The sequence below is a fragment of the Balaenoptera borealis genome (assembly GCF_965194805.1).
Source record: "Balaenoptera borealis genome assembly, chromosome: 14".
Taxonomy (NCBI): Eukaryota; Metazoa; Chordata; class Mammalia; order Artiodactyla; family Balaenopteridae; genus Balaenoptera; species Balaenoptera borealis.
In genome coordinates, this window is record NC_138875.1 from 44,354,108 (window position 1) to 44,366,570 (window position 12,463).

Below are 12,463 nucleotides of genomic sequence, written 5' to 3' on the forward strand. Positions count from 1 at the left end.
TTATTTCTTGAACCATTCAAAATAGAAAAGGGAGGTTTGGTTCAAAGAGTCTTTGAAGATTACAAAGGGAAAAAAAAACAAGAGATAAATACCTTACCACTATGCCAGTCTGTACCTTCTGAAACATACCTGCTCAACTTTTAATATCCTTTTTTTTTTTTTTTTAAATTAATTTACTTCTTTTGGCTGTGTTGGGTCTTCGTTTCTGTGCGAGGGCTTTCTCTAGTTGCGGCAAGCGGGGGCCACTCTTCATCGCGGTGCATGGGCCTCTCACTGTCGTGGCCTCTCCTGTTGCGGAGCACAGGCTCCAGACACGCAGGCTCAGTAGTTGTGGCTCACGGGCCCAGTCGCTCCGCGGCATGTGGGATCTTCCCAGACCAAGGCTCGAACCCGTGTCCCCTGCATTGGCGGGCAGATTCTCAACCACTGCGCCACCAGGGAAGCCCTCAACTTTAATATTCTTAATTCATCTTTACATGTTTTTCAAAACACCTGACAACTCTAAGGCATCTGACACTGCTGACTACCTTTCCTTAAAATTCTTCTCGGTTTCCTGTCACACTCTATCCTGGTTTCCTTCCTATTCTTTTTAATTTATTTATTTTTTGGCTCTGTTGGGTCTTCGTTTCTGTGCGAGGGCTTTCTCTAGTTGTGACGAGCGGGGGCCACTCTTCATCGCGGTGCGTGGGCCTCTCACTATCGTGGCCTCTCTTGTTGCGGAGCACAGGCTCCAGATGCGCAGGCTCAGTAGTTGTGGCTCACGGGCCCAGTCGTTCCGCGGCATGTGGGATCTTCCCAGACCAGGGCTCGAACCCGTGTCCCCTGCATTGGCAGGCAGACTCCCAACCACTGCGCCACCAGGGAAGCCCCTCTTCCTATTCTTGTCCATTCCTTCTCAGGCTGTTCTTTTCTCCACTCCACATTTAAATATATATTCTCCAGCACTTTGTTCTATCTAGATCTCTGTTATCTTTCAATTTATACACCTCCTCCAGGGGCTACATCCATACTCACAGCTTTAGTTCCAGGTATTCCAGACCTACATATATACACTTAACTATTGGACATACAATCATCAAATCTTACACAATCTCCTTAAAATGTCAGGAATCTCTTCTCTCCATTCCCTCTATCATTACCTTGGTTCAGGTTCTAATCATTTCTCTCTGACAGAGCAATGAATGACCTCTTCACTAGTCTCACCAGTACCAAGCTAGACAAGGCTAGTAATTAGCAAGCATTCTAAAATTTAAATGTGACCATTCTGCTCTCCTGCCAAAATTATTCAGTAGGTCTCCATGGCTTTCAGGAAGAAGTTCAAACTGGCTTACACAGTAAATTCCTGCCAACGTCGCTAAGCTCCATCTCTACCACACTCATCTTTTGGCTAAACTTTGTAATCCGGATACAGTCATCCTCTGTAACCCCTCCTCACCTCTGCATTTGCTGTAAACCTAATCAGGGTATTCCCCAACAATCCCTGAATACCAATTCTGACCTAAAGTATAACTTCATCCAGGAAATCTCTCCTATACTCACAGGCTAATTTAGATACCTGCTCTCAAGGCTCACATAAATTTTCTTCCTCAATTCCTTCCACACCAATCACATTCATGTATAGGTCTTCTCCCATTAGACTATTAACATTCTCCAGAGAAAGAGCACTTTGTTTTGTTTTGGCCTCACGACATGTGCGACCTTAGTTCCCCAACCAGGGATCGAACCAGTGCCCCCTGCAGTAGGGGCACGGAGTCCTAACCACTGGACCGCCAGGGAAGTCCCAGTGAAAGAGCACTTTGTATTCCCTGTACCTGACACACAGAAGGCATCTAACATTTGCTGTTTGAAGGAATGAATGAGGATTAAATGGGAATTTATATTTTGGTAAAGTTATTCTAGTGATAATGAACTTGCTCCTTTTACTAGAATGGGTAAATCCTTCACTGCAGTTGAAATGGCACAGGGGCTGAAAGCTCTTATCACCTCATCTCTCACCACTCATGAACAAAAAATTAATTTTGTAGCTAAATATAAATTTGTTTAAAGGCACAGGTTTGTCCTCTGTGAAAAGGGAAAAGCAAATGACATTCTAAACTAGGTTATTTAAAACAGAATTCTATTTCCCCACCAAACTCCTCCCAATCAATACCCTGTTCCACCATTACCACCCTTTCCAAAGAAAACTTTTTCTCCCTCTACCTTAATTTACTGTTTAGCCAGAACCTTAGAACAATTGTGTGTGCGTTTGACAGGGAACAATGCTGGTAAAGGAGGGGATGGAGAAGGGTGAGTAGTAAGTGTCCAGTTCTCTTCACAAAACCTACTCCATATTTTCTTTCCACATCCCAGCCCAGGGAGGTGATTTAAGAAAAGCCCTCAACAATCATCTTCACTCTCTTTTCCATAGCCTTGAGGTCAAGCCAAAACTACAGTTTGATTTAATAAAATGTCTCACAAGGGAAATGAACTAGAGCAAACTGCATGGAATTTTGAGGGGAACTAGAGATTACAATGAGTATGAGGTCAATCACCCAACAGGTAATTGAAATTATTCTGTCCAGAAAAGACCTACTTCCTCACTGCGCCCTCCTTCCCTCCCTTTCTTCCACCCACTGCCAGCCCAAGCACAGAAAAGGCATCAAGTTATAATAAACACTAACAGATTAAAGACTAGAAAGTATACATTGTGCCCTAAACATCTCAAGATATATTTCTAACAATCTGCATTTGCTGCACCAAATGATAAAGGAATAACAGATTGTCATTCATCTCCCATGAGCGGCAAAAATATAACTGGCGTACCTTCTATGGTGAAAAGTCACATACTCTTGGGCTCACACAACCACTAGGAATAAGGTAGACAACAGTTCAGGTAAGACTGGGGATCGGAGTGAGAAGAGTGGGTCTCAAGAAACAACTGTAAGGAAGTCCGTGATTAAGAACCCCAAATTCAACAACCCATTCTTTACAAAATTATAGAACCGCCCCCCCCCCCAAAAAAAAAAGGTCGAAGGAGAAATTGATTTAGAAACTTGTTCGACTCTTTTCAGCTATTTGTAAGCACACAGAACTTTCAACCCTGGGTGTACTTTTTCAAATAGAGATTTCCAAGCCTCACCTGCCAGAAATTCTTTATAAGTCTGTAATGGAGCCTGGGAATTGGTATGTTTACTTAAAAAGCTCCCCAGCGACTCTGATTAGCAGCCAGGTGTGTCAGAAATGCTACACACCTTTACAAGAAGGGCTCCTTCTAGCCCTTACGGCCACCCTACGAGTCTGTATTAATTATCGAAGTTCTTCCTAACAGCACCACGCCACCTCACCGAATCCCTCTGTGTTCTCCATTACCCCTAGGATTACTGCCTTAATTTCAGTTCACTCCTCACAACAGCGGTCTATCTTTCTCATCTCCACCCTTGCAGTAATCAAGTAATAAGCAGAAGGGTAAAACAAAGAGAAACTATCACTTCAATACCCGGAAATCCTGTCAGTTCTAACATATGAGGGAAGCAAACCCATTCTAGGTCATTCCAACCTGCACTGAATTTTGAACGCATCGAAACACTTTCAAGGGTGGTCTGTGAAGCGGGTCTGAAAGGTTAAGTTAGATGAGAGCTCCTCGATCTGGAAAGGATGGGCCAAGGTCCTGAAAGGAAAAGGGAGACTTGAAAGCGGGGCGGGGTCGCGGAGCCGGGCGAGCGGGCCGTGCGGGCACCTCCGGCCGGTTCTGACACTCGACACCCCAGCCTTCACTCAGGTTGCTAGGAAACAAAAAGGCTCCACGTTCCCTGCAATTCCTCCCGGGCCTGCAGGAGAAGACAGGGGCCTCGGGGCCCGAGAATGCCACGGGGACGGGCCTGGGCACTGCCCCGGGGGCGCGGCAACGAGGCAGCTCCGGGGCCGGAGAGCTCCGGCTGAGGGGCCAGGCGCAGGGAGCGGGCCGGGAGTTCGGGGAGAGGGCGGCCTGGCCTCCGACCGGCCGCGAACGGGCCCTCGGCGCCGAGCGGCGCCCGGGGAGGCCGTGGCGGGCTCGGCTCCCGCCAGGCCGCAGCTCAGGGTCCGGGGCGGGGTGCGGGGCCTAAACGACCACCCGGCTCCGCGCGGGGGAGGGGGCGTCTACTCACACGTGCTGACAAGCCGCGGTCCGTACGGGCGTTTTGAGCACCTCCTGACAGACGGGGCAGTAGAAATCATCTTCGGTGTAGGACGTGGCCGCGGAGAGCTCCTCGGCCATGGCGGGAGATGGGGGAATCGAGGTTATGGCGGCGGCAGCGGCCCAGGTGGCGGCGTCGGCCCGGGGCCCGACTCCCTGCGTGAACCAGGAGGGGGCGGGGAATCGCGTCAGGAAGCGGCTCGCGCCAGGAAGGGGGCGGGGCCCGGCCGTGCCCGGCGGGACGGGGCGGGGCGGGACAGAAGGCCGAGAAGCTACGGCCGCACGCGCCGGGCGAGGGTAGATCCCCGGGCTGCTGCTCTTGCCGGGGCAGGAGGGAGAGGCGGCGCTGGGCGGGAGGCGGCGGCCGAAAGCCCGGCGATTGGCCTCACTGACGTTTCCACGAGCGCCCGCGAAGGGCGACCCCGCCCGAGGCCACTCCCTTACCTGGTTGCGCGAGGCAGCTGCGACTCAGCCGTCTTCTGCGCCTCCAGCGTCCTTTTCCGGGGCCTTTCGGCTCCTTTCCCCCACCCCCTCCCCGAGCCCCCCACCCGCGCAGCCGTCTTTCGGCCGCAACCTACACTTTTCCGCTGCTCCCCGCCCCGCCCTTACACTTCGCTTGCGTAGACACTCACGTAGGTGAGCCAGCTTCCCGGGCTAGCGTTGGTCTCCATAGCAAACGGTGTGTGGCGTATGCAGCAGCTTGTGACGTCAACAGCTGGGTGCTCACTGTACCCCCCAGCTTCCCTACAGCAGGGGTCCCCTTTCGAGCAACTCCTATCAAATATATTGGGGTTTTAAGGAATTTTTGCTCAAAAAATAGCATTACCTGATATTAAATATTTGGTCCTTACTGTTGCCCTTGTCAGAATGTTTGGTTCATGTCAGGGTGTGTTACTTAATAATCCGTTATGGGATTTTAATCCTTCGGAGAGGAAAAATTAAAGATAAGCCCCCTTGAGAGGGTTTCACCTTTAGACCTTAACACAGTGTGAGTGACGAGTTACAGTCGCAGATGCGGTTTTCCACCAACACCTTTGTTTTGTTGATAGCTTTGAAGAAAAATGAGGTGGAAGCGTGAACCTAGGCATTTCACTGTTATTCAATAATTTAAATGTTTTTTTGTTTGTTTGTTTTGTTTTGTTTTGTTTTTGGCCATGGTGCATGTGGGAATCTTAGTTCCGGACCAGGGATTGAACCTGTGCCCCCTGCAGTGGAAGTGCGGAGTCTTAACCACTGGACTGCCAGGGAAGTCCCAAATGTTTCTTTTCTTTTTTTTTTTTTAAATGGGCCCTTAATTCCGAGATATAACCACACAATTGATAGATCTATAAGGTGAGGTCACAACCACATGAATGGAGCTAAAGAAATCTAGAACATCATAAAGCATCCTCAGTTTGCTTCAGAAAAGAAAAAGGTTTCATTACCATGCTTTGTTAAAGCTTTCCACTATGAACAAAATGAATCATAAATAGAAGCCATTGAAAGGCCTAGTTAATTCAATTCTGTCATTTACTGTCTATGGTGTCCTTGGCACTGTGTTAGATGTTATGCAGGTGTCATGAGCTTTGTTCTCAATTCATTTACACTCTTGGATATCTATCAAAATGAAAGGACAAAAAATGGTATTTGCCAAAGTATTAAAATTTTCATTAACTGACTATAATGAGGATAGGAAGAAGAACGATTGGATTTGTATGGACTTAGAGAAAACCTCATGGAGGAAATGGGTCTTAATGTTCATCTTTAAATGACAATTCCTAGAGTAATACTCACTGAATTATTGGTCCAATGAACAGCGAATTCCCTCCACCACCAACCTACATTTTGTATTTTTTTTCTCCCTTTCCTCCATAACAAAGCGGAGCAAGAAGGCTAATTTTAGCTTCAGATTTCTTGGGAGGAAGAAGAGTGCTTGATGGGGGTGGGGTACTTAATAGCAGTAGTCCAGGTACTTTTCAAATTCTCTTATAAAATGGTTCTTGGATCCCAAATTTCACATTTTCAATAATATATTCCCAATCACATTTTACTTATTTTGACCACTTTAGGAAGTGGTATTTTCTGCTTACTAGAATGTTTCCCTTTACTCATTAAGAATCCTTAACTAGAACATTAATTTTGTGACTTATAATTTTACTTGCTTCATTCTTTCTCTGTCACGGCAGCCTTACTGATGCCCTAATCCAAACATGTTTGTATTACTTCTCATATACTCTGAGACTCAAATAAGCAATTGACATACATGTAAGCATATAGTTGGCCATATGTGGAAATACATCAAAAATGTGGGTATAAGGAAAATGTAGTTACCCACTGAGAGTTAAGCTTAGAAAAATAAACCATAAATGCCAAAAGACACAATCTTCTGTCTTGGCAGCATTTCATACAAAAAACTACTTGATATTTTTATGGCAGCATCACAGATTTACTCCAAATACGTTCAGCTGTGTAAATAAAACGTCCTCAGTTTTGGGGCATAGGGGGAAAACCCTAAATGTTAGACCAGCTTTATAAACTTAGTCTGTTGAAATAATTTAAACATTTCCTTTAAGTTTAGGTTAAAACACTCCATCTGTTAATAGTCCATCTCTCTCAGTCGGCTCCCCTCAAAATGGCATCTGGAATAAGAGGAAGGACAAAGGGCAGCTGACATGAATTTGAGACACTACTGGGGAATCTTGGTCCTGCAGGTCTCCTTTGAATTCTCGCTGGACTTTTCTGCGGAGAGGATAATTTTGGCTGCTCTCTAAAATGCAATGAGTCCTGGGCATTCGACTGCTGGTACCTGCTGGTGAGGGCTACTCTGACCTGTCTTGCCTGGGTCAAGGCCTTGTCCCCAGCGCTCATCTCTCCTCTCAACCTAACATACCTTTCTTCAACTCTCTGTTCCAACCATAATCCTGTTGATGAAAATCAGTCGATCTAAGAAAGAAATGGAAAATTTTATTCGAGCCAAATTTGACGATTATGACCTGGGAAGAGTATCTCAGAAAGCTCTGAGAACTGTTCTGCCTATTAGAAGTCAAGGCACAGTTTTATAAGTTTTTTGAGACAGAGAACAGTACATTAAATGACATATTACTGACAGTTTACATAATCCAGATCTAAGTGTCGTCATCAGGGTGGGTCACGTGACCCCCTTACAAGCTCAAGGAGGAACGTTATCTTTTAAGGAGTGGTCTTGTTGATGCTAAGGAGAACGTTACTCTTTATGGTTCAACAGGTATTCCTGCTGGTGGGGGAGGTTTGGTCGATGCATAATGCACATAGATGATGCACAGTGGTGGAAGAGAGGAAGCCAAAGGGCAGAGAAGAATTTTTTATGTTTACATTTTTGTCTTGCCATAAAATATGAATTTTATTTCACAATCCCTTGGACTGGAAAGAATGGGGACCTTTCCCCTTGCTGTTTATGGCTGATTGGGCTGATTGGGTGCTCCCATATGTAAAACTCTTCAGTCAGGTCTACTAAGCCAGGTAATTAACATACTAAAGGGGGAGATAAGTGAATTTAGAAAATTAATTACTTTCTTGACAAAGCCTGGCTTTGTCTTGTTACAAAACCTTCAAAGTTTTGCTGGTAAAAGTGACTGCCTTTGAAGAAGTGAACGGGGAAGCTGGGAGATGGAATAGAAGAGAGGCTCATCTTTCACTGTCTACCCTTATGTATCTTTTTAAATTAGTACCATGTGCGGTGCTGACCTTCAGCTGCTTGGCAGACGTGCAGCTCTACTAGTCCTTTTCAGCCTGGCCCCTGATTGGTCAATAGTCTGTTCTGAATGGCCAGTGCCCATTTGGTTCCAGCTGTTAAATATTTTCTTTTTCTTTTTTTTAAATTTTATTTATTTATTTTTGGCTGTGTTGGGTCTTCATTGCTGCGCGCGGGCTTTCTCTAGTTGCGGCGAGCGGGGGCTACTCTTCGTTGCGGTGCACGGGCTTCTCACTGCAGTGGCTTCTCTTGTGGAGCACGGGCTCTAGACGCGCAGGATTCAGTAGTTGTGGCACACGGACTTAAGTAGTTGTGGCTCGCAGGCTCTAGAGTGCAGGCTCAGTAGTTGTGGCTTGTGGGCTCAGTAGTTGTGGCACACAGGCTTAGTTGCTCCGCGGCATGTGGGATCTTCCTGGACCAAGGCTCAAACCCGTGTCCCCTGCACTGGCAGGCAGATTCTTAACCACTGTGCCACCAGGGAAGTCCAAATATTTTCAATATTACTCCTGATCATGTACATAAATAACCTATTCACTCAAGGCATATAATTTAATTGTTTAAGCTTGTTTTGGAAACGTTCTTTTTTTCCAAAAAAAAAAAAAAGCAAAGTTCTTTACATTCCTGTTAAATTAATACTAATTTCTTCCTTTCCCCTCTTCACCCCAGCACGCGCGCGCACACACACAGACAGATGGATGCCTCAGGCTAAGTAAGAAGGAGTTCAAGTGAATAAAAATGTGAAAGGGAAACCGCAATAGGCACCATGTTCCTATCAACAAGCATTCTTTTTTTTTGGCCGCACTGCACAGCTTGCAGGATCTTAGTTCCCCGACCAGGGATTGAACCCACACCCTCAACAGTGAAAGCACGGAGTCCCAACCACTGGACCACCAGGGAATTCCCAACAAGCATTCATAAATCCTACTTCCATCCCCCACTCTAACAAATCATGATTTTTGTTTAGGTAGCTTCTATTTTTCTCCCAGCTCTATCTTTTAGGAGGTAACCCTTATTCTCAGCTCAAGGGGGAAACCCATGATTGAGATGAGCCAATCTGGATGGGTTATTTCTTCTTACACATTTAGGCCTGGGCCTGTGACTCAATTATGATCAAGGAGGTGTGACAGGAATTCTTCTGAGGGGCTTCAGCAAGTGCTTTTCTTTGCTGATCAAAAAACAAATAGGAATAAACAGTTCCATGCTACTTCTGGATGTATTTCTGTCTATCTACGCTGCCTGAAACTCTGCAACCATCATGAAACCATGAAAAGAACAAGCCAGAGGATAAGCCAAAGGACTGAAGATGTCAGAGCTGAAAGATTGAAGAATGGAGGTCCTTGATGTAATTGAGCATTAATCTCAGCAACCCTGAAACCGCCCTACAGTGAAGTCCTAACCACTGGACTGCAGGGGAATTCCCTACCCTACCTCCTGTTAAACCTTTCTAATAGTTTAAGCCATTCTCAATTGGCTCTTTTGTTATTTGTAGCTCAGAGTATCTGAGCTAGGTATTTGCTTAATGACTACCAGATCTGTTCCTCCCGCCCTGCCGCACCATTCCTCTATTCTGCTCTGTATTGCTGGAGTTAACCCTTGCAAACTGTATCCCATTTTCCCTTACCAACTGACTTCTTGCTATATTCAGCCAGTGGGAGGCATTGAAGAGAAACTGGAAGGAAGAAGGAAGGAAGAAGTCAAGGTATTTCTCCCTCTGTGATATTGTGATTTATAATAAGAAATATATATTTGGTCTTTGTCCCTGTTTTGGGCACCGAGCTCTCCTAAAAACCTTTTGAATTTCCTAATTGATAAGAACAGTAAAGGTATCTTTTTTTATGTTACTAAGGTGACTTTGGGAAAGCCCCAGAGGTTGGAGGCTGGTCTCCAGAGGAACCAACCAAGTGCTTAAAGGGTTGGAACTTTTAGTACCACACCCAGACCTCCAGGGAGGGAGGGGCTGGAGTTTGAGTTCCCTCACCAATGGTTAATGATTTACTCAATGATGCCTCTGTAATGAAGCCTACGTAACAACCCCAAAGGACAGGGTTTAGAGAGCTTCTGACTTGGTGAACACATGGAAACTGAGGAAAGTGGCCTGGTTAGAGAGCATGGAAGCTCCGCATCCTTTCCCCCATCCTTTGCCCTACACATCGCTTCATCTGGTTGTTCCTGAGTTGTATATATCCTTTTATAATAAACCAGTAATCTAGTGAGTAAACTGCTTTCCTGAGTTCTGTAAGCCACTCTAGCAAATTAATCAAACCCAAGTAATGAGTAGTGGGAACCTCTGATTTATAGCTAATGGGTCAGAAGCACAGGTGACAACCTGGACTTTTGATTTGGTGTCTGAAGTGGGCAGGGGGATGGGCAGTCTTGTAGGACTGAGCCCTTAACCTGTGGGATCTGGCACTATATTCAGGTAGGTATCAGAATTGAGTTGAATTGTAGGACTCTCAGCTGATATCTGAGAATTGTTTAGCATATGGGAAACATCCCCCTACACACACACACATTGCAATTGGGTGACAGAATTTTACCCTCTCTTTGCTTCTGGCAGTGGCCTCATTTCTTCCATGTTTCTGAAACTGTGGACCTCGGATTGGGACTTGAACCCACCATCTTTTAATTGAGATCACACACCTGGTCTCAGGACTTAATGAAGTTCAGGTTCTTTTTAGTTTTAAATTCATTAATTTATTACTTATTTATTTATTTATTTAGGCTGCTCTGCGTCTTAGTTGCAGCATGCAGGGTCTTCGTTGCAGCATGGGGACTTCTTAGTTGCGGCATGCAGGCTTCTTAGTTGCGGCATGCATGCGGGATCTAGTTCCCCGACCAGGGATGAATCTGGACCCTCTGCATTGGGAGTGAGCAGTCTTAACCACTGGACCTCTAGGGAGTCCAAAGCTCAGGTTCTTGATGTCTCATCACAGAAAGAATTCAGTGAGAGACAAAGTGATAGGTAAGAAGTAGATTTATTTAGAGAGAAACACGCTCCACAGACAGAGTGTAGGCCATCTCAGAAGGCGAGAGGCACAGAAATATGGCATGGTTAGTTTTTATGGGCTGGATAATTTCATAGGCTAATGAGGGGGAGGATTATTCCAACTGTTTTGGGGAAGGGGTGGAGATTTCCAGGAATTGGGCCACCTCCCACTTTTTGATCTTTGATGGTTGGCCTCAGAACTGTCATGGTGCTGGTGGGTGTGTCACTTAGCTTATGCTAATGTATTACAATGAGCGTATAATGAGGCTCAAAGTCCAATGGAAGTCAAATCTTCTGCCATCTTGGATCTAGTTAGTTCTAACCAGTTTTTGTCATGTCCTATGGCTAGATCATTCTTTTAAAGGTTGTGCCCTGCCTCCTTCCCTCCTGTTTCAGTTCCAGCTTCTGGGAGACCACCCTTCCCTCTATGGTCCCAGTTCCTGTTGGACAGTCCCTGCCTTTTCTCAGTGGCTTCTGTGTTTGCCTTGCTATCACACTTGGTCTTTCAGCAATTTTGACATCTTTGTAATTAATTTTCCGTATTAAACATTTTCTTTTGAACTACTTATTGAGAGCTTTCTTTCCTGATTGAACCCTGACCCATTTTCCTAACTGAATCAACACTTTAGAAGGACAAGGGGAAGGTAAAGGAGAAAAAAACCCTGCAAAAGTGGTTCTGCTTCCCAGAAGAGAAGGAACTGAGTTACTTTCCATTGCAAGTTTAAATTCACTCCTCACATCTCTGCAAATTAGCACAAATGGATACTCAAAAGTGAGATCTAATTAAACATAGAAAATAAAGGAGTTCACCTTTTTAGTCTACCCCGCTTTGGGACAGTTAAATTTCAACTCCTTCATAAATGTCATTATAAATATGCATTTTCATGCTATTTACCTTACATTTAATTCCATATCAGCAGCATTTTTATATACTACTATACAGCTGTCGTTTTAAATAATACTCCTATTAGTAACCCCATTGGGCCTATGTATCCTGTGAAGTAAAACCTCCACGTTACAAATCGATTAGCATAGAGGTGTATATCGTCCCAACTTGAGACTGTCACAGTTTCAAGAATATGGAATTGAGATTCCTATATTCTAGTCAGTCTCCATTAAGTGCATTAATGTTGCCCGAAAACTGGGTTCGCCTCTTGGTGGGTATCTAGCCAATAGACACAACCAAGCCAAAGGTTGGGAGAAGGAAGGCCTTATTACTTGCAACAAGTAAGGAGAACACCAGGGATCTCTCCTAAAGCACTGTCTACCTGAACAGCAAAATTGGACAAGTTTTTTTTTTTTTTTTTTTTTTTACTTTTATTTTTTATTTATTTATTTATTTATTTTTGGCTGTGCTGGGTCTTCGGTTCGTGCGAGGGCTTTCTCTAGTTGAGGCAAGTGGGGGCCACTCTTCATCGCGGTGCGCGGGCCTTTCACTATCGCGGCCCCTCCCGTTGCGGGGCACAGGCTCCAGACGCGCAGGCTCAGTAGTTGTGGCTCACGGGCCCAGCTGCTCCGTGGCATGTGGGATCCTCCCAGACCAGGGCTCGAACCCGTGTCCCCTGCATTAGCAGGCAGATTCTCAACCACTGCGCCACCAGGGAAGCCCCAAAAT

The 12,463-nt window shown here is 45.4% G+C and overlaps 1 protein-coding gene across 3 annotated transcripts in view; it reads right to left on the reverse strand.

The window, feature by feature from the left end:
- RNF138 (ring finger protein 138) overlaps nucleotides 1-4,614 on the reverse strand; it is a 38,297-nt gene extending 33,683 nt beyond the window's left edge. The window contains exons 1-2 of one of the 3 annotated variants that reach the window (XM_082354403.1): nucleotides 4,598-4,614; nucleotides 4,125-4,309 (exon numbers count right to left, since the gene is read on the reverse strand). In XM_082354403.1, coding sequence (XP_082210529.1) covers nucleotides 4,125-4,234 — 110 coding nt within the window. In that variant the 5' untranslated portion in view covers nucleotides 4,235-4,309; nucleotides 4,598-4,614. Of the gene's footprint in view, nucleotides 1-2,802; nucleotides 2,846-4,124; nucleotides 4,310-4,597 lie in introns of those variants that run through there. The other 2 variants (XM_082354402.1, XM_082354404.1) reach the window with 2 other exon arrangements.
- Between the last annotated feature and the right edge of the window lie 7,849 nt (nucleotides 4,615-12,463).